The 19,033-nt window shown below is 42.8% G+C and overlaps 1 protein-coding gene across 1 annotated transcript; it reads left to right on the top strand.

Moving 5' to 3' along the window:
- The first annotated feature begins 921 nt into the window (after nucleotides 1–921).
- Nucleotides 922–19,003, top strand: ikbkb (inhibitor of nuclear factor kappa B kinase subunit beta). Its single transcript, XM_070964019.1, has 22 exons — nucleotides 922–1,085; nucleotides 1,863–1,993; nucleotides 4,250–4,344; nucleotides 6,394–6,514; nucleotides 8,535–8,604; nucleotides 9,996–10,084; nucleotides 11,024–11,113; nucleotides 11,201–11,325; nucleotides 11,923–12,030; nucleotides 12,137–12,266; nucleotides 12,431–12,625; nucleotides 12,728–12,842; nucleotides 14,115–14,238; nucleotides 14,322–14,473; nucleotides 14,671–14,732; nucleotides 14,828–14,928; nucleotides 15,029–15,078; nucleotides 15,179–15,278; nucleotides 16,328–16,475; nucleotides 16,874–16,971; nucleotides 17,434–17,527; nucleotides 17,650–19,003. Exons 2-22 carry the CDS (start codon nucleotides 1,889–1,891, stop codon nucleotides 17,707–17,709), a joined length of 2,232 nt encoding a protein of 743 aa, XP_070820120.1. The 5' UTR covers nucleotides 922–1,085; nucleotides 1,863–1,888; the 3' UTR covers nucleotides 17,710–19,003.
- Nucleotides 19,004–19,033: the final 30 nt, after the last annotated feature.

Raw genomic sequence — 19,033 nt, 5'->3', positions numbered from 1 at the left:
CACAACTATAGCAACACAGGAACACAATTTAGAGGCAATCCTGCTGCCTTTTTACAAGAAGCGGTGACTATATATTCTGTGAGCAGTCATGCATTCTTCATTTTTTTCTTCTTTTTTTGCACAACTCAAAATTCAAAAGCTGTTTATTGTGTGGCCATTGTGGCCATTGTGGCCACTATTAGTTAATTCATTTACAACTGCACATGAAAACCTGCATCATAGGTGTTTGGTTATGCTGCCCGGCAGTGGTGGAAGAAATACTCAGATCTTTTACTTAAGTAAAAGTAACAATACCATAGTGTAATACTCAGATACAGATTTTCTGAGTAAAAGTCCTGCATTCATATTCAGTCGTATTTGCATCAAAATATAAGGAAAGCACAAATAGTAAAAGCACTCATTTTGCAGAATGTCCCTTTTCAGAGTAATGTGCAGTATATTTTAGAATTCTAATAACTGATGTATTAATATGCACATTTTTACAGCTAGTATATATACCATACTGCTAAGTATCTTATGAATTCCCAGAGGGATCTGTAAAGTCTGATCCTTAATTTAGATTATTATTCTGAATCCACAAACTATTGTTGACAAGTAAAACTAGAGGAACACAAAATACAATATTTCCCTTGGAACTGTAGTGCACTAGAAATATAATGAAATGGAAATTTAGTCCAGGCGAGTGTAGACATCCCACAGCCAATCAGAACCGAGAACTTTCAGTGGCCGTGGTATTTTCATTTTATTTAAGTTAAAATGTAAATTGTTCTATGTGGGATTAAATATTTTAAAAGTTGAAGTTTACTCATGGAAACGGACTCATCTTTAAGGTGAATTTAGTTAAAAGCACGTGCTTTAGACCGCCAGCTGGAGACCTGAGCCGAGGACACTGCCTCCCTGTGGGCGGGTCTCTTCAGGTTTACAGGAAACATGAGGATCAGGAAGTAGAAAGTTCGTCAGACTTGTTGTGTCGCCAAAATCAGTACTATACAGTTTAAAGTTTAACTCGTTTAAAGAGCGGATACAGACGTTGTTGAGAGAAAACCAGGTGTGAAAGCGTGCGAGCGCTGCCTGCGGAGTGTAAGGTAGGACTTAGTTTAAATAACACTGTGGGAGAAGCGCTTCTCTGCAGGAACCTAAAATCCGACAACGAGTACGTTGTAGTTCATAGTAATAACTCCAGAAAACAGGAAACACGCACAAAGAGAAGTGCTTTTTTATGTGTGTACTTGAACGCATCAGCCTGTAAGGAGCAGAGAGATGAGATTAATATTCACATGATAGATGCACGTACAGTCACTGCAGGACTGAGGAGACCTGGTAATAACATGAGGACTGTAATGACACGGCACTCTGTAGACCTGGGCCTGACTCTTCCACAGACCCTGAGATGTATTTGGACATTTAGTGTAACTAAATCTGTTGTGAAAAGCTTGTCATAGTAGGAATAAGCACGTGTTTTACTAATTACACCAACCTTTGCTTGTTATATTCAAGTGTCCCATTAGGCCATTGCAGTGCAACGGTAATATAGAAGACACGGTGCTGTCTTCTGTGCTTTAGCCTTTGCTCTAATTCATTTGCACTCGTTCTATTCGTAATATCACATGTCAAAATGCCTCTTGAGAAAAAGGCCTTTCTTCTTGCTTCGTGCAGTATCCGCAACTCTCAGTCCAGATTTATCAGCAGTAAGGTCGTGTCGGCCGATTCTGTAGATGTCTGTGTCTCCTGATGTGTCAGAACGTTGGTCCAGAGTGAAATATCTCAGTAAACGTAGGATGGATCAGGTAACATTTGGCAGAGAGATTCATGGTCTCCGCAGGATGAATCCTAACATGTGGTGATTTTCTGTCCCCATCTAGAGTCGCTAGCACCAGCTGAGGAGGCCATGAATCGAGTCCCCCTGCAGCAGCAGCAGAGCTGTGGGCCCTGGGACCAGAAGGAGCGCCTGGGCACCGGAGGCTTTGGGAATGTCACAAGATGGCAAAATAAGGTACACAATCCACACACTTTTGACACACTGCTGTGTCTTTAGTCTGCGGCAGAGGTTTTGGGGTTTTTTTTGTGGCTGTGGTAGGACAGGATGGTAGACTTAATCACAGAAATTCCCTCCAAAAAGACGACATCGGCTAAAAATGTTTGAGCAACACCATCAAGTTATGATAACTCTGATCAGATCTAAATGTCAAAACACGTGTTTCCCTCACTGAGATCAGTTTGCTAAACGTGAACAGAGACAAAATGTAGACAGCTGCACACCCCACAGACCGTGTCATCAACGGATGACCTGCTCTACTTCCTCAGCCAAAGCTGCTCCACAGTTCCCACAATGTGAGCGGCTTTGGGGGATATAATCAGGAAGTATAGCGTTGCCAGTCAGTGAGTTATACTGTGGGATGCACATTTGAGCCTGGCAGTTCCTGTTAGCGGTGTAACCATGAATGCACAGACAGCTATCACTGGAGTACTTTGATGCGGAGGAAAACTTAAAAATGTGACGATTCTCATGCAAATTCTGGAGTTTAAGGATCGTCTTTTTTTGTGCGATTTCATTTATGGAGAAAATGAAATCCTGAGAAAGTGTAAGTCACGCTGAATCTAAAAATACGTGGCCCATGTCTGTGTTCAAGACGTGACTGAGTTATGACTCAGAGAAGGAATACGAATTCTGACCCAAATTTCAGCTCCCCCCCAACACACACACACACACACACACACACACACACGCACACACACACACACGCACACACACACACACACGTTCAACTCTCTTGCCTCACAGTTTGAAAACCTCACTTGTTGTCTGTATTCATATGCAAATATTATCACAAAACTTTCCATTTCCCGTCTGAAAGTGATGCTTTTCTTTCTTCACTGATGTTAGTTTTGTCAGGTAAAGAATATTGCTGTGCTGCACAGCTCCAAGCTTTGGTATATTGTTGTGATAAGACACACACTGCAGAGTGGAAAGGTGTGGAATTAAGCACGGAGGGATGCCATGTTCTGAGTTTGGTTGCAGCGAGGGGTATGTTGAAGGAAGATGAGAAATTTCTTAACTTAACTGTGTAACACCTGTCATACAAGAAAAGCAGCTCATGCACCTTCACGTAAAAAAGACTTAGAATGACCTTAAAAGCGTGTCATGACATCAGTCCAGGAAGCTGCTTTTTGTGCACCCAGTCCAATAGAAACATCTGTAACAATACAATAGCTGTCTATTGTAATGATATCACTCCTAGTCACAGGATGAGAGCGTTGTAGAGTTGCATCATTAGCAACAGGACGCTGTGGGAATACGAACACGCCCGCTGAGTGGACCTTCCTCTTCCTCTCTGTTGCCTGATTTGTATTACTCACACTCACTTTCAAGGCACATTTAGAGCTCCCTTTGAGCCAGGCAGCATTGTCATGTCACTGTATATACACAAGTGGTGGAGAGTCAGAAATGTAGTTGACTACTTGGAAATATTATCTCCTGCACATTTCCTCATCTGTAAACACAGCGTCTGTTGACTGTTTCCATGGTGGTTGAATTCCTGACCTTTATAATTGCTTTGCCGAATGAAAACTGTTGTGTTTGCCCTTTCAAAAAGACTCAAAATGTAGGTCACTCGGGGAGGAAACATGACACACAAGGAGAATCACTTTCAACGTAAAACGGGAAACAACTTAACTAAAACCCCAAAAAGTGACAGAATGTGTCCTGATGAAATCTGAAAAATATTGAATTTTAGACACACAGTTTTTTTTTACATTCACTGTACCTGTATCCTGTAAATCACACCTGTATTGTCTGTGAATTCAGTGTCTACAAGATTATATCTAAAAGCAGTTGGTGCAGACCAGTGTTTAGGAGGCAATGGGAATGACAGGCGGAAAATGACTTTACTGAAGAGACACTGCTGCTGCCGTGGTGACTACACTTACTCAATAGGCAATTTCCTGACTTCCTGTATTAATGATCGTACTGTTGGCTATTAATAGTCCATAGATCAAGTTATGGGAAGCAGGGTGGGTGGCTTTTCCTTGATGATGCCATGAGAAACAGGTACTGAGATGTACTTTTGTTTCCATGGCTAAATGTGCTGCACGTGTTTGGTGTCATACATGTATTTTTGTATGTAGGACTGTTGGTTGGATTAAAAAGACATTTAACGACGTACGTGTGTGTGTGTGTGTGTGTGTGTGTGTGTGTGTGTGTGTGTGTGTGTGTGTGTGTGTGTGTGTGTGTGTGTGTGTGTGTTTTCAGGACACAGAGGAACAGATTGCGATAAAACAGTGCCGTCAGGAGCTGAGTGAGCGAAACAAAGAGCGATGGTGTCTGGAGATCCAGATCATGAAGAGGTCAGATTCACTCTCATATGTATCGACCTACTGAAGGGCCTCAGATCTAAAATCAAGTCCCCTTTGACCCCCATCACCCTGCCTCTGTCGCCTTCAATGCACAGGACACACAGCAGACATGGCAGCCTCATTATATCTTTCCCAGACCCCCAGATGCCAGTCTGACACTTTGTCCTTATTAGACGGATCACAGTGAACATGAAGACAGGAAACTGGAAGGGAGAGGGGGATGACTGGCAACAAAGATCCTGTGCCTTAACCGCGAGGACACACCAGTGTTCCTGTGCTATAGTCACGAGTTTATGTGGGGCTATGTGTCATATGAGCAAAATATTGATGAAAATAATAAAGCTATGAACTACATTTAGTTTGCCATGCTGTCAGGTTTAGGAATGACCTGCCTTAACATCACGCTAAGATCATGTTTAAAGATTATATCTTTTCATGCCAGTGTCGGTTTTACTCTTACAGGAGCTCACAGACGGAGGTCTTCTGTCCAAACAGACCAGATTTCCTAACTGTTCTGTTTATACTTTGCTTGCCCACAGCATCTTACCTCAGCTTGTCCCTCTGTTTACAACAGATTCAGGTCTCTTTTTCCACAGTGATGCGTCTCACTGTGTGACCCATATTTTTTTTTCACTCGACTGGAGAAATCTGTGATTTCCCCGTTTCTTTTTACCGTTCAAACTCTTTTAAGCTTTACCTTAAAGCTCTTTTCTGGCATGGGAGGTAAGTTTTGGTTTGACATGCTGTGACTCAATGTGGTACATTCCACGACAAGCTGCGTGCGTATGAGTTTGACATGTGACTTTTATGGACTCATCTGTTTCACAAGTTTTCTCAAAATACAAAAACTAAATTTGTATCCTGCAAAAATCACACAAGGCTTTTGATAATTAGACCAGCACGGAGGTTTGTGCTATTTTGGTCTGTTTGTGGTTATTTCTGACGGGATAATGTGCCGCCTCCTCATTCTGCCCTGCTCTTGCTGTGTATTTCATTTCCACACACGTCTGTCTTGTCTATTAGCAGTTTCACTTCGGGTGTTTGGTCGCTGGAGTTGGATGGCAGCTTATGAGGGTTTTCATTGTTTGTGAGATGCGAGATGTGTTTGTGTCTGTGTCTGTGTGTGTGTTTTGTCATTTGAGGGTGCAAACATGAGCATAAAACCATTTCTTTCCTCGACCCAGTTTTAATTAGTGTGTTGTTTTCAGGCAGACATGGTCACAACCACAGCCCTCGTGTGCACCCACGCTCAACTCGTGGAAAAACCACAGGGCAGGGGACGCATACATGGCAACCCACTATTATACTATTGCAGCTACTTAATACAGATGTACACATATCATGGAAAACACATCATTTTCACAATGTTTTTGAGGTGTGATCTGTTTATAGAGCTTGTATTGGATTAGTTTTTCATCAGCTGAAAGTTTTAGTCAAACCCAATGTGTTTCCAAATAGGCTTAGATTAAGCATGAGAGAAATATTTTCCACATCAGATCATATATTGAGCAGTTGTCTCAGCTGCAGCGGACTCACACTGATCACATGTTGTACAATGTTATGGTTACACTGTAAAACATCTTCCTGGTGGATCAGTCTGAGTTTGTTATCTTTATATTAAATCAGACCTGAACCTCTGATCATCATGAACACATTTTCAGTCAGAGTTATGAAACGGTGAAGAATGAAAAACAGAGAAAGTGACGGCGCAGATCAAAGAGCAGAGCTGAGTGAGGATTAATGCGACGCAGATATGTGCTGAGTGTCGTGTTGCTTCATAAGAAAAACATGTTTTTGCTGCACAAAATTCATGAGTTTTCACTAACTGCTCAGCTTTTTCTCCCTGTGAATTAGTGGATACTTTTGTATCTTCTCACAACAACCAGAGTGACAGATGTTACCTCATTTTAATGGATCACAAGCCAAAAACATGGGGAACCACTGGTCTAAATCGAGATTTCTATTGAAATTTGTGTCTCAGCAATGAGATGCTGGAATACATTGTGCAGCCCCACTGACTGCTGATCTTGGCTCATGTAGGTTGGATCATGTCAACGTCGTTGCAGCCAGAGAGGTTCCTGAGGGGATGCAGAAACTGGTGGCCACCAATGACCTGCCTCTGCTGGCAATGGAGTACTGTCAGGGAGGGGATCTGAGAAAGGTAAAAGTCTGTGGTAGGTTTGCGAGAGTGTGTACTTGTATGTGGTTTAGGACTCTGGAAGAACCCATAAACCAGATCAAAGTGTTGAATCACAATGAATTAGCAAGCAACAGTAGTCATGTGCGGTGATGATCTGTTTTAAACCGCGTTTAATGACTCTTTCTTTCTCAGCACCCAGTCTGAAAATGGTTTGGCTCTTATTGGAAATAGATCCTGCAAAGAATCTTGTGGAATAAGAAATACAGACACATCCAAACTGAAACCACAAATGTCACTGTTGATTGGATTTTTTTGTAGTTCACTGAGTTTGAGAATCTCACACATGAACGTGACCGTCTGATTTGAACAGTCAGGCCGTTGCTTGCACTTTTTTCGAGAGGGGAAACCCAGAGCATTTTTTTTTTTTTAATCCGAAACTGAGTGTGCAGCCTGAGGCAACATTGGCACCAGGCAGCCGGTAGAGGAGGAAAATGGCAAACATCGAAAACCGCAGTGTCATAAAAATTTCAAAGCATCCCAGATGGTCGGGTTGGGGGCAGATGGAGTGGTTGGTGGCGACAAAAAGCGGAAAACTGCACCGTCTTCTTTTGTCAGGCCTACCGCAAGTTTCCAGCAGTACAACACTTTAAATATATTGTTTAAAGGGACAGTTCATCCCAAAATCCAAAATACATTTTTCCTCATCCCTGTGGTTTATACGTCTAGATTGTTTTGGTGTCAGTTGCGGAGTTCTGGAGTTATCGGCTGAAGAAGAAGAATCGGAGGGACAATCCCCTTTGTTGGTCACACAGCACATCCACATGCACACACACGCCATGCACTGGTGACATTTTTCCTCTGCCTTTAACACATCCTGGTCGTCCTTCCTCCGCGGCAGACCAGGAGCGGCGCCTGGGAACTCAGTTCACCTTCGTCGCCATCGGTCAGGTGGTGATCTTCTTGCATGTTTTTAGTGGGTGTATTTTAAGGAGGATACCCCAGGTGAGCACGGGGAGAACATGTAAACTCCACACAGAAAGGCCCTTTTTCCTCGAGCAGCAGGCACAGAAGGCATGGTGGAGGACACGCCACCAGCACCCACAGCGGGATTCAAACCGGGACCTTCTAGCTGTGAGGTGACAGTGTGTCTGAGATGTCTGTCTGGAATGGAACTAGATGGCACAAAAAATACATTTGATAAACTTGACAGCTGTGTCTCTTTCCAAAAACCACGACCCAGTTACTCAAGATAATCCACAGGCCTTGTTGTGAGCAGTTTCATGCAGGAACTATTTTCTCTCTGCCGACAAAACCAACCAACTGTATCACTGCACAGAATGATGTAAACATTAATGCGGTCTGCCTCGGCTGAGCTGTGAAGTTAGTCAGCAGTATCGGTTAGCTGCAAACTAATCTGCACAAGCTAACAGTGTCAGACCAGGGTTAAAGGAGGAGATATGTCCCTCCTTCAGCACAGTGATACGGTTGGTTGGAGTAGTTCGGTAGGAAGAAAATAGTTCCGACATGAATCTGCTCACAACAAGGTCAACAAGGTTATTTTCAATAACTGGGTCTTGATTTCTGGAAAGCAACATTTCTGTTGAGTTTTTCAGCTGGCAAACATCTCTACAGACAATATCAGCAGAATAGTGCCACAGCTGAGAGGAAAAAAATGTATTTTTGATTTTGGGGTGAACTATAAACAAACAATTCAAAGGCTTGACAACAAATATGTTGATTTACCAGTGGGCAAAACTTCATTAGTTTAACAGTGCATAAGCAAATTGATACTTGGGGTTGTTTCTTGCCTGAATCTGAGCCTGTTCATGACCTCCAGTGTGTGTTTGATCCCTTATAAACAGTGTACTTCATGGATGGAAAACAGCTGTTTTATAGACGACTAGAAGAGCAGGAAGTTCTAAAACATGAATAAAGAGGACGGATTAGTGAACTTTTGCTCAGACTGGGTCCATTTATATTGTTTTCTTCCCATGGTTCATGGTGTTTAAGTCTCAAGTGTCTGTGTTTGTGCTCTTTGCAGTATCTGAACCTCTTGGAAAACTGCTGTGGATTGAGGGAGGGCTCCGTTTTGATTCTGTTGTCTGACATTTGTGAGTATCACGCTCCCCATCGTTCAAGCCTGGTTGTGTATGTGAGACTGACAGATTGATTGTGTGATTGAGTGAGCTGGCAATGTGATTAGTTTCCTGTAGTATGGAGGAAATGATCACGGTGACCAGTATCATGATGTCATCAATGACCCTAAACCACAACCTATTAGTCACCATGGCGACTAATACAACTCACACACAGACGGGGGTTTACGTCAGCACGTGGACACTCACGCTCTGTACCGAAACTAATGCAGGAATGGTCACATCAACAAAGAGGATGCATATGTTATGGATCACACATATCTAGAGTGGAGAGGAGAGTAAGACACACACGCGTACTGTACGCACACACTCACACAGAAACTCCTTTTCCTGTTACCCACGGGTGGACATTTCCTGATAATGAGTGATCCCCTGGAAACTGCTTCATGAGCGAGGGTAAAGACACAGGCATGCACACATGCACACACATCCACACCCAAACACACACACTCTCAGAGTCAGGTGCCACAAAGTTTATGAGTTCCACTTCGTTGAGCAACCTTAGCCAGCACACACACTAGTCACCCTTTGACGTACAGCGAAGTGACATTATAATTTCAGCTGTAAATTGAGATAAACCTATTAGACTTGAGCTCCTACACATTAAAGGCTATGGAATGTATATAAAAGTGTTATCCTCTTAAGGGTCTTATTGAAGAGTGACTTAACACCAGGCTGAAAAGCACTTTTTTACTGTTCAAGCCTGTTTCGCTCTGCTTTGTTGCACCTGTAACCACACTGGACAGTGATGTCACAGGGTCCAGGAGCACACCTGTACATCACTGCAGCACGGTGAGAGTATAAATCCCTGGAGGTCAGCAAAAATAAGATTTTCAGAGGTTATTAATCAGCTTTTAAAAGAGCAACTTAACACTGACTGAAAAGCTTGTTTTTGCTGACCTCTAGTGGTCTGACTCTTTACTTAGTTGCAGTGAAGTAGAAGTGTACTCCGGGGTGTGTCAGTGCACCATGACATCACTAGTTGTGGTGAGCACACTTAGAGGTATAAAACACACCTGAAGCTTCCAGCCAGAGAGCTCCAAAGGGAGGTGCTTAAAGTTTGGATGTCACATGAGGAAGAAGTGAGCTCACCAGACCTCTGTAGCCCACTCCTATCTATATATATATATATATATATATATATATCTGCCATGAGCTCTAATATCAGCCGATAAGTCAGCCCGGCTGATTTCTTGGTCAGGCGCTAGTTTCCAAATGCACCACTAATCTCTTTCACAGCATAAGCCATGAATCCTCAGCAATTTCCAATGCATACAGCTCGAACTCTATGTTCTTTTTTACCCTCTAACTATTTTCCTCTAATTTCTTCTTCTTTGTCTGTTCAGCTTCGGCTCTGACCTACCTCCATAAGAAGAGGATCATCCACAGAGACCTGAAACCAGAAAACATTGTGCTGCAGCAGGGAGAGAAGAGAGTGAGCTAGAGACCCTGTGAACCCTCTTGTTATGACAAATTCACCCAAACCACAACAAAGTGGTCATATTTCAGACTGTCTCTGTGGGTTATATGGAATTAGCGCAGGAGACTCGTCTCTCTCACATCCACATGTTTATTCTCAGCTGAGCACGACTCTGCTGCACTGAATTTTTAATGTGGAAAACAGTCGTTTTGCTTACCCTTGCAGTTTCGAGGAGCTTTTGGGGTTGCCTTGCTCTTACCTCCCTCTTTGGGCTTCCCCTTATTGTGTTCATTATGTAGCATGTCAAATCATCCTCCAGCCCGCAGTAGGATGCAGGAAAATGAACAATGTTACATAAATGAGGCCAGACATATTAAAGAGGTTCTATATTCATGTTTATGAAACACTACTATGTTTATAGAAATTGAACAAAACACACTTAATCTGCACTGCAGTTTATAGTTTTGCATGAACATTTGTTTTTGTCTTGCGTACTAGAGAAACTGTAAATCCAACATGCAGACTTAGTTTATGGTTTAGGGGGTTATTAAGACAAGGGGGTTATACACAAATGGACAGAAACACATTAAAAGTTGATTTATGCTCATGCATTTGTGAGTCTCTTGGAATTTAAAGGAATAGTTTTGGGAAATGCGCTTTTTCACTGTCTGGTGGAAAGACAGTACAGTTAAATACAGTGTGGGGTTAGCTTAACTTTGCAATTAAGACTGGAAACAGCTAGCCTGCCATTATTGGATAGTAATGAATGAATAAACTTTGCCTTCCAGCACCACCAAAGCTCACTAATTAACATGTTATATCTTGTTTTATTAATCCCTGCAAAAGTATAAAAGCCAGACAGCGAGCATACTTCCAAAATGTCAGAATATTCCTTTAAGTTGTCTTTAAGTTGATAAAATTTTGCTGAGACTTTTTTCTTTCCTCCTCTCTTAGTTGATCCACAAAATTATAGATCTCGGCTATGCGAAGGAGCTGGACCAGAGCAGCCTTTGCACTTCATTTGTGGGAACACTGCAGTACTTGGTGAGTGCTGAAAACATAGACAGACACATTTTCCACACGATCTTCTTACCGTATTCCAGACAGTAAGAGTTGAACTTGTCTTTCCAGGCTCCAGAGCTCATTGAAAGACAGAAGTACACGGTCACTGTGGACTACTGGAGCTTCGGGACGCTGGTGTTTGAATGCATCACAGGATTTCGCCCTTTCTTACCAACCTGGCAACCTGTTCCTTGGTAACACCACAAAAAAACAAAAAATTCCTTTGCGTGAATGAAGTTGGTGATTTGTCCAAATGTCAAAAGTCCTCGTGAAGGACATTAAGTTTGTCTGAGGGTGATGCATTTCTCCCTTCTCAAATCTCGTGCGCTCTTCTTTTTTGCTTTTGCACCTCTGTGACTTGTTTTGTGCAAAAAAAGGTGAACAATGACGTTTTTGGATGTTAAGCAATGATAAGCTCAGTTCCAAGTAAATATTATTGTTACGTGACTGGATTGTAACACACAAGGAATATATAAATAAACAGGAGTTGCCAGAGCAAAGAATTGCAGGATATGTGGGTTGTACCTACGTCAAAGCCACTAGTGCCTCGTGATCATGATGAGTGACAGATTAAAAAGTCCAGGGGGGTCAGGGTTACATTAGGGAAAGTTCTGTTCTGTTATTGCAGAAACTCCGGTTCACTTCCTGGCGTGTAGCTGTCTGTGTTCACAGGATGGAATTTGCCGAGATCAAATTGAGGATAAAATTAGAAAAACGTGTTCACTCACAAATGTGAATTTTTAGGGTTTTTTGGACTTTTCTCTCATTTCATCCACCTGTATCCTTTTCAGGCACAATAAACTGAGGCTGAAGCAGGACGACGACATTGTCGTCTATGAGGACCTCTCAGGAGAAGTCCGCTTTTCTAAACATCTGCCACAGCCCAACAACCTCAACAGGTGATTTTATCCGTGACGGACACACACACACACACACACAGATAAAAATGCTCAGTTAAAACTGTTCTTCTCATGTCAGTCTAACGTGTTTACTGGTGTTTGACAGTCTGTTATTGGAGAAACTGGAGAGGTGGCTGCAGCTGATGTTGAAGTGGTCTCCTCAAGAGAGAGGCAAGGACCCCGAGGCTACACCCAGCGACTGCTTCTCCCAGCTGGGGGTCATTCTGCAGCTCAAGGTTAATTGAGGAATTCATTCATTTATTATTTCATTTTGTCTCCTTTCCCCCCACATGGATGTCTTTTTGTTTGTTTAGCCTCATGTTGACAAAGCTAATGTAGAGTTTACATCTTTGAGGGCAAAATTTTGACTTTGTAAGCCCCTCCTTGTCTTTTCCCTCAGCTGGTTCATGTCCTGAACATGATGTCTGCTAAGATCCTGACATACTCCGTGTCGGGCGATGAGACTGTGGCAGACCTGCAGCTGAGGATAGAAAAAGACACCAGCATCCCTGCTGCCAATCAGGAGCTGCTGCTGGAGGCGGGGTTGGCCTTGGAGCCTCATGGACTGGCCACACAGTGTGCCATAGATTACACAGTAATATCTAACATAAACACTGTACACACAAGTCCTTTGCAGAATAGTCAACGGGACAATGCAACAGTGGAGTCATAGTATTGTTTTTATCTGCGTCTGCAGGAGATAGATGGGCGACGGACCGACTTGCCTCTGGTCTTCCTGTTTGATCGCTCCTCTTGCAGTTATGAACCTCAGTTTGCTCCTCGGACACTTCCAGAAAATATTCGCTTCGTCCGTGAGTATACCGCAATAAGCAAACTGTGTTAAGAGACTTCCTCACCTGTAGCCTTAGCCACACACTTTACTCTATTTAAACCACACACACTGTTAATATACAGAGAAAACAAACGTACACATCCAGAGTTCATGGTTAAAATCATTTACAAGTACAACTAAAGCTGTAGCTGAAAAAAGGAAAAACATTAAGCTTATATGGACCACAAACTCTATGTTCTGCCTGAATCAAAGACTGTGTAGGAAAAAAATATAACTAACAGTAATAAAGTTCAAAACAACAAAGCAATAGGTGCAATGTCTAAATTATACAAGAACATATCAACACTGTCATGCCCATCTCTGGATAGGATTAGATCGGCCTGGGAACAGGATCTGGGACCCGTGTCTGATGACCAGTGGGACTCTCTTTTACGAGCAATTCACGGGACCTCACTCTGTGCAAGACATGGCCTCCTTCAGTTTAAAATTGTCCACCGCGCTCACATGTCTAAGACTAAGCTGTCTAGTTTCTACCCTAATATAAGCCCAATCTGTGATAAATGCAAAACCGGCGACGGTACCCTTTTCCACATGTATTGGTCGTGCCCCAAAATACAGATATTTTGGAATAATGTTTTCAACACTCTATCTAAAATATTGGGCAGGGATTTCGCTCCTAACCCTACTGTAGCTCTGTTTGGCATTTCCTGTGGTGGCCCACATTTGACATCTAGTGAGCAACACATGGTCGCTTTTGCCTTGCTTTTGGCGAGGCGCACTATTCTGCTTAAATGGAGGGGTGCTGCCCCGCCCACGCTGAGCCAGTGGCTCCAGGACATAATATCCTGTCTCAAGTTGGAGATGCTGCGCTTCTCCATTCGCAGCTCGGAAAGAAAGTTCTATAAAGTAGGGGATCCATTTTTATCATACTTTCAAAATACCCAAACAACATGAACTTGGGACTGGTTTGGTTTTGGCCCTTGACATAAACATTTACTGCCTGCCTATGCCATAAGTTAACCTTTAAAACTGTGCCTGAAAATATTCTCAGTACTGCAAGGGGGGTGGGGGTGGGGGAGTGGGTGTTATGTGCAGGATCGTTCATTGTTTGTGTTAAACCCTGCAATTATTGTCTTGTTTTGCTTTGTTTTCTTTTCTTTTTTTTGTCAAACAAGGATCTGCTGTGTGCTCTGTGCTTGCCATTTGCATACTTGTCTGGAAGATCCAAATAAAAATATTTGAAATTAAAAACAACAAAGCAATAAACTCTCATTCTTTGTCTTCGTCATAGAAGCCGACCCTAAGCACCTCCTGGCTTACAGCCCCCTGAGGAGGACCTGTGGCCAGGCGTGGCACACCATCCGCTCCCTGAAGGAAGACTGGCAAAGGCTGCAGCAGGGGCAGAAAGCTGCCATGTAGGACACACAAAATACACACTCAAACTTCCACACGCAACATACGTACATGTGCATAACAGTATGACTCCTCCTCCTTTCAGCATGAGCCTGCTGAGACACAACTCTTCACTGTCCAAACAGAAGAATGAGATGGTGTCCATGCACCAGAGACTCATGGCCAAGCTGGACTTCTTCACCACCAGCCTTCACATAGATATGGACAAATACCAGGAGCAGACAGCCACTGGGATCGGTACTGTTACAAAAACATGTTGGTAGATAGCAGGAAGTTTGCACTACAACTGCCAAAACTGTGATTAATTTATCATGCACTTGAAATTATTTATATCTTATTTGGGTTGCTCTGTTTACCTCAGGAGGAAAGTACACTTGAATGTCAGAACAATTTAGTTTGACACTGACTAATGTTCTTCTTTTTACATTTTATAGCGTCAGAGAAACTTCTGGGCGTGTGGAGGGAGATGGAGCAGACTGCTGCCAGCTGTGGTCAGGTAGAGTTTAGTGTGTATCTGTGTGCGTGTGTGTGTGTGTCTAAGTAGCACTCACATGTGCTTTAAAAAGACTAAACCCATGTCTGGGTGTGTAGGCCAAGGTGAGTGAACTGGAGGAGGAGATGATGCAGCTGCAGCCAGACATCGTGGATGTGCAGAGGCAGCCGTGGAGGAGTGGAGAGACTCTGGACACACTGTAAGTCTGGACCGAACTTCACTGTAAAAACAAGAAGAAGAACAAGAAACAGCTGCTTTATGATCTTGGACCCTGCTCTCTTCCCCTCTTTGTTCCTCAGTGAAGGAAAGGCCATGGAGCTGTTCCGCAAACTCAGAGAGAAACCCAGAGGTTCGAACTTCATGCGTCTTTTCACTTCTTACTTTGTTAACACTTGTTTCACGTGAAAATAAACCTTCTTCTGGCTTTCATTGTCTTTCCCCCTGCTCAGACCAGAGGTGCTCAGGGGACAGTCAGGAGGTGGTGCGCCTGGTGCTTCAGGGTGTGCAGTTCTACGAGAAGAAGCTCCGAGACTTCTACACACACCTCAGGTACTCACGTGCTCTGAAAACAAGTCTCAGATCACAGAGAACAGGGCTCGACCCCAGTCCTCCAAAGACCGAGCACAGAACAGCACAGAATGAGTCCTGAGCAGCTCTGTGCTTGCAAAGTCAACCTCCCAATTGGGAATTTGTGTGTCTGTGTAAAAATGTAGCAAGGCATTTACAGAATACCCATGGTCCATTATATGGTTTTGTAGAGCAAAGCTGGGGCCAATTTACAGAGTTAACTACTGTATCAGAGCTTTACAGCTTTGGTACTAGAGACTTGATTAAATTATCTGCCCATATTGAAGTCAAGAATACCAAACTGCCCGATCTGGCTGCCAAGCTGGGCCAAAGACCATTGAGTAAAGGCTCTGCACACGCACACAGCTGTGACTGAAGTCACAAAAAGGATCATAATGGTGAAACAGGCCTTTCTCAGAACACACATTTGGACATGTCATAGCAGAAAAACACAGGAGTTAATAATAACAGTCATAGCAATAATTACAGTAACGCTAGGCTGATACCTGCTATGGTGCCTGCTTGTGTAACATCGTGGCTCACCGGGACACTCAAATGGAATGAACAATTGTTAATGTGATTAGCTACGCCTGTGCGTTTCCGTCTATGGAAGGTAAAAATATCTGCCTTGAGAAATGTCCACAGGAACCAAAACAATCAGGAGAGTGAAGTGTTTTCCACGGTGAGAAGAGGCAGAATAACTGAAAACACTTGTGCTGGTGACTTATTAACTTTAAGACTGTAATGTCATGGCTAAGTGTGAGGTGACAACTTTGCAGCGTTTAATTAAGGACATACTGATATTCATGACAAAGTGTAAAAAGTCACAACCTTTTATTAATGATGGATTTCTTTTTAGAATAAGCGATTCAGTCTGCGGTTGCTAATCTGTAAGTCATTAATGAATGTCGTAGGGTCTGGATGCTGTGTTTCAACACGGAGAGAATCAAATAATCCATGGGAGGGGACGTTCCTGTTCACAATTTAGGAACCCTCATATTCTTCTCTTTCTATTTTGGTGTGTTATGCAGTAAGACGGCGGTGTGCCGCCAGCGTGTGATGGAGCTGCTGCCGAAGGTGGAAGGCATGGTCCAGAGGATGGCCGAGAGCGAGCAAGTCCTGATGAGCTTGCAGGAGAAACGGCAGAGGGAGCTGTGGAACCTGCTCAGAGTCGCCTGTGTGAGGACACGAGAATTGTTCACAGAGTTTGCATATTGACTCTACCGAGGCCTGTTAATGGCATTTAATTGCAATCGTGATATGAGTAGCCACAAATAATAATCATACAACCCCGATTCCAAGAACGTCGGGACACAGAATGTGATAACTTGCTAATCCTCTTTGCGCAGCAGGTAGTTTGGTTGAATTCGCCCAGTTCACAAGCACCACTTGCAGTATGTTTCTGTCGACTCCAGCACTCATCAGTGATTCATTTTGAATGTCGAATCCACTTGTAGAAATACCAAAAGAAGCCCAGTCAATATCAAAACCATAATAAACTGTTTCACAGGGTGTTTTGTTTTCACTGTTTCGTGCTGTATTAACCAACCCTTAACAAAGTGCGTCATCTTGCGCAGAGTAAAGTTCGCAGCCCAGTGTGTGGGAGTCCTGATGGATTACGAACCCCCTCCTCAGTACCGCCGCTACTGACCCCCAGGCACAGCTTACAGCAGTTGTGAGTGCACACACACACACACACACACACACACACACACACACACACACACACACACACACACACACACACACACACACACACTGGAGTTTAAAGTGCTTCATTCAAGGTCTGAGACTCATCTTTTCTAAATAATATTGTTTAGGACCACAGAAAGTAAACTTGGCTTTTCACTTCACTCTCCCACACAGATATTGGCAAAGGCACAGCTTTGAGAATATGTCTGAACTCGTCACATTTTTGGGGTTTTTCACATTTCTGCCAACTTAAGTCAAAGGTTTTTTTTTTGGTGAACTAATGATCTCATCGAACTCACCAGTTCAGTTTTCCTTTGAAACGCTCGACAGACATCGTCACCAGAGCCTTTCCAAAGGCATGCATACGTCTTGTGAATAAACACAGATAACCTATCATCAAAGTTATGAGTAACATCTGCATGAATCACTTTGGGTGTGTCCGCAGTGACGAGTCTCTTGTGGAGGAGAGCAGGACGTTTGAGAGTCGACTCCAGAGTTTGCTGCATGACACCATCCAGGAATCGGAGAGCAGTATGGAGGTACGCACATGCTCACATTCGTCTTGTTCTGATGCCGAGCAGCTGCCTGGTGTGCTGTATCATTCCTCCCTGAATTAAATGTGACTATTAAAAAAACACACACGCCTTTGTTGTTGTCCCAGATGTTGAGGGAGTGGACATGGCTGCGTGGAGGCCAGAATTTCTCCAGTGACCTCTCCTGAATTGGGTTTCATTCTTTGCTTACATGTGGTACTTCACTGCCTCCGTGTGGATGGGATGTCAAGCTGCATGAGGTTTGTTAAACAATGTGAATGGAGAAATAGCTGCTGGCACATATTTGCTTAATGAGATTAAGGAGTGGGTAAATCTACCCACTCCTGGCTGAGATTGTAAAAAAGGAAAATCAACGCCAGCCTGCACTGAAGCAAGTCTATCTCAGATTAGAATCAGGATTAGCCAGAATTTATTAAAGCAGGACCTTATTTATTTGCCCATTTCTAATTTTAGCAAAACATTAAAAATGTTTTGGGGTATTGATATGCACATATCGACCGTTCCATTGGTATCGTGGATCATATCAGGTGATTGTAATTTCCAAAGCATTCAGAAAATCCCAGTCAGGGCACACTCACAAACATTCCTACAGTGTTACAGTCCCTCGTAAACAGTGACCTGATAACAGCTGAGCAAATCTTATCCTCAAATTTAGAAGTGACAGAATTCATGAATGTAAATAATGTTTCAGCTGAACCGGCAGGCAGAAACGTTTCTCTTTTGTTTTGAAACTGCATGTTTTAGTTATATTACAGGGTTTTAGTTCTGTTCTAAAGCAACCTCTGCCTTGAACTGTGTTATGGACCTCAATGTGAATGCTGTCTGTTTTTACATATTTCTCACTGGACCATTAAGTCGTATTGCTAATTTTCTTTTAGCAAGACAATCATCTGACGACATGGGTGATGTTTGTAATTGTAAAATGACTGTATGAGTGTGATAGATATGAATTTTGTTTTTTCATGTACTGATAATCAGGGAGTGTGGACACAGGAACAGGAACACCTACATGGTGCAGTCCAGTATCCCTGTAACTTCAATTATGAAATATTTTATTTTACTGAATTGAAAGCAAACATAAAGTTAAATTTGAGGATTGTAGGAAAACTGTGAGAACAGGTCCAAAACTAACAAAATTAACATAACCAGTAATTAACTTTATCACTCTATCTATTATATTTGAATCCAGATGTGACTGCTGCAGCTGGATGTTGTACAGCTGCATCATGATTTTCCTCACATGTTGCTTCAGAGCTGCACCTCCTGTGCCCACATTAATCCCAACTATTAGAGGCAGTCTCAACTCTCTATGGATCATACAAAGTGATGAGAAATGTTACATATTGATAAGTGTCTGAATTTTTTTTATCTTCAATACAGTATTTTACTGTACTATGAGTGATGTTTTCTTTGAGAATGAAGCCACAGCTTCTCCTCTTCCTTCACCTGTTTTATGTTGACAAAAATAATAATAAAAAAAAACACATCCAT

The sequence above is a fragment of the Chaetodon trifascialis genome, chromosome 6 (genome assembly GCF_039877785.1).
Source record: "Chaetodon trifascialis isolate fChaTrf1 chromosome 6, fChaTrf1.hap1, whole genome shotgun sequence".
NCBI classification, from domain to species: Eukaryota; Metazoa; Chordata; class Actinopteri; order Chaetodontiformes; family Chaetodontidae; genus Chaetodon; species Chaetodon trifascialis.
Note: the sequence above shows the minus strand (reverse complement) of the source record. Positions and strands in the feature narration are given on the sequence as shown.

What these genes read in the sequence shown, in the direction of transcription:
- ikbkb (XM_070964019.1), top strand. Translation starts at nt 1,889, where the DNA reads ATGAATCGAGTCCCCCTGCAGCAGCAGCAGAGCTGTGGGCCCTGGGAC. An exon ending in TGGGAACACTGCAGTACTTG is followed by an intron (nt 11,114 to 11,200) that starts GTGAGTGCTGAA and finishes TTGTCTTTCCAG; the next exon opens with GCTCCAGAGCTCATTGAAAG. An exon ending in AATCGGAGAGCAGTATGGAG is followed by an intron (nt 17,528 to 17,649) that starts GTACGCACATGC and finishes TTGTTGTCCCAG; the next exon opens with ATGTTGAGGGAGTGGACATG.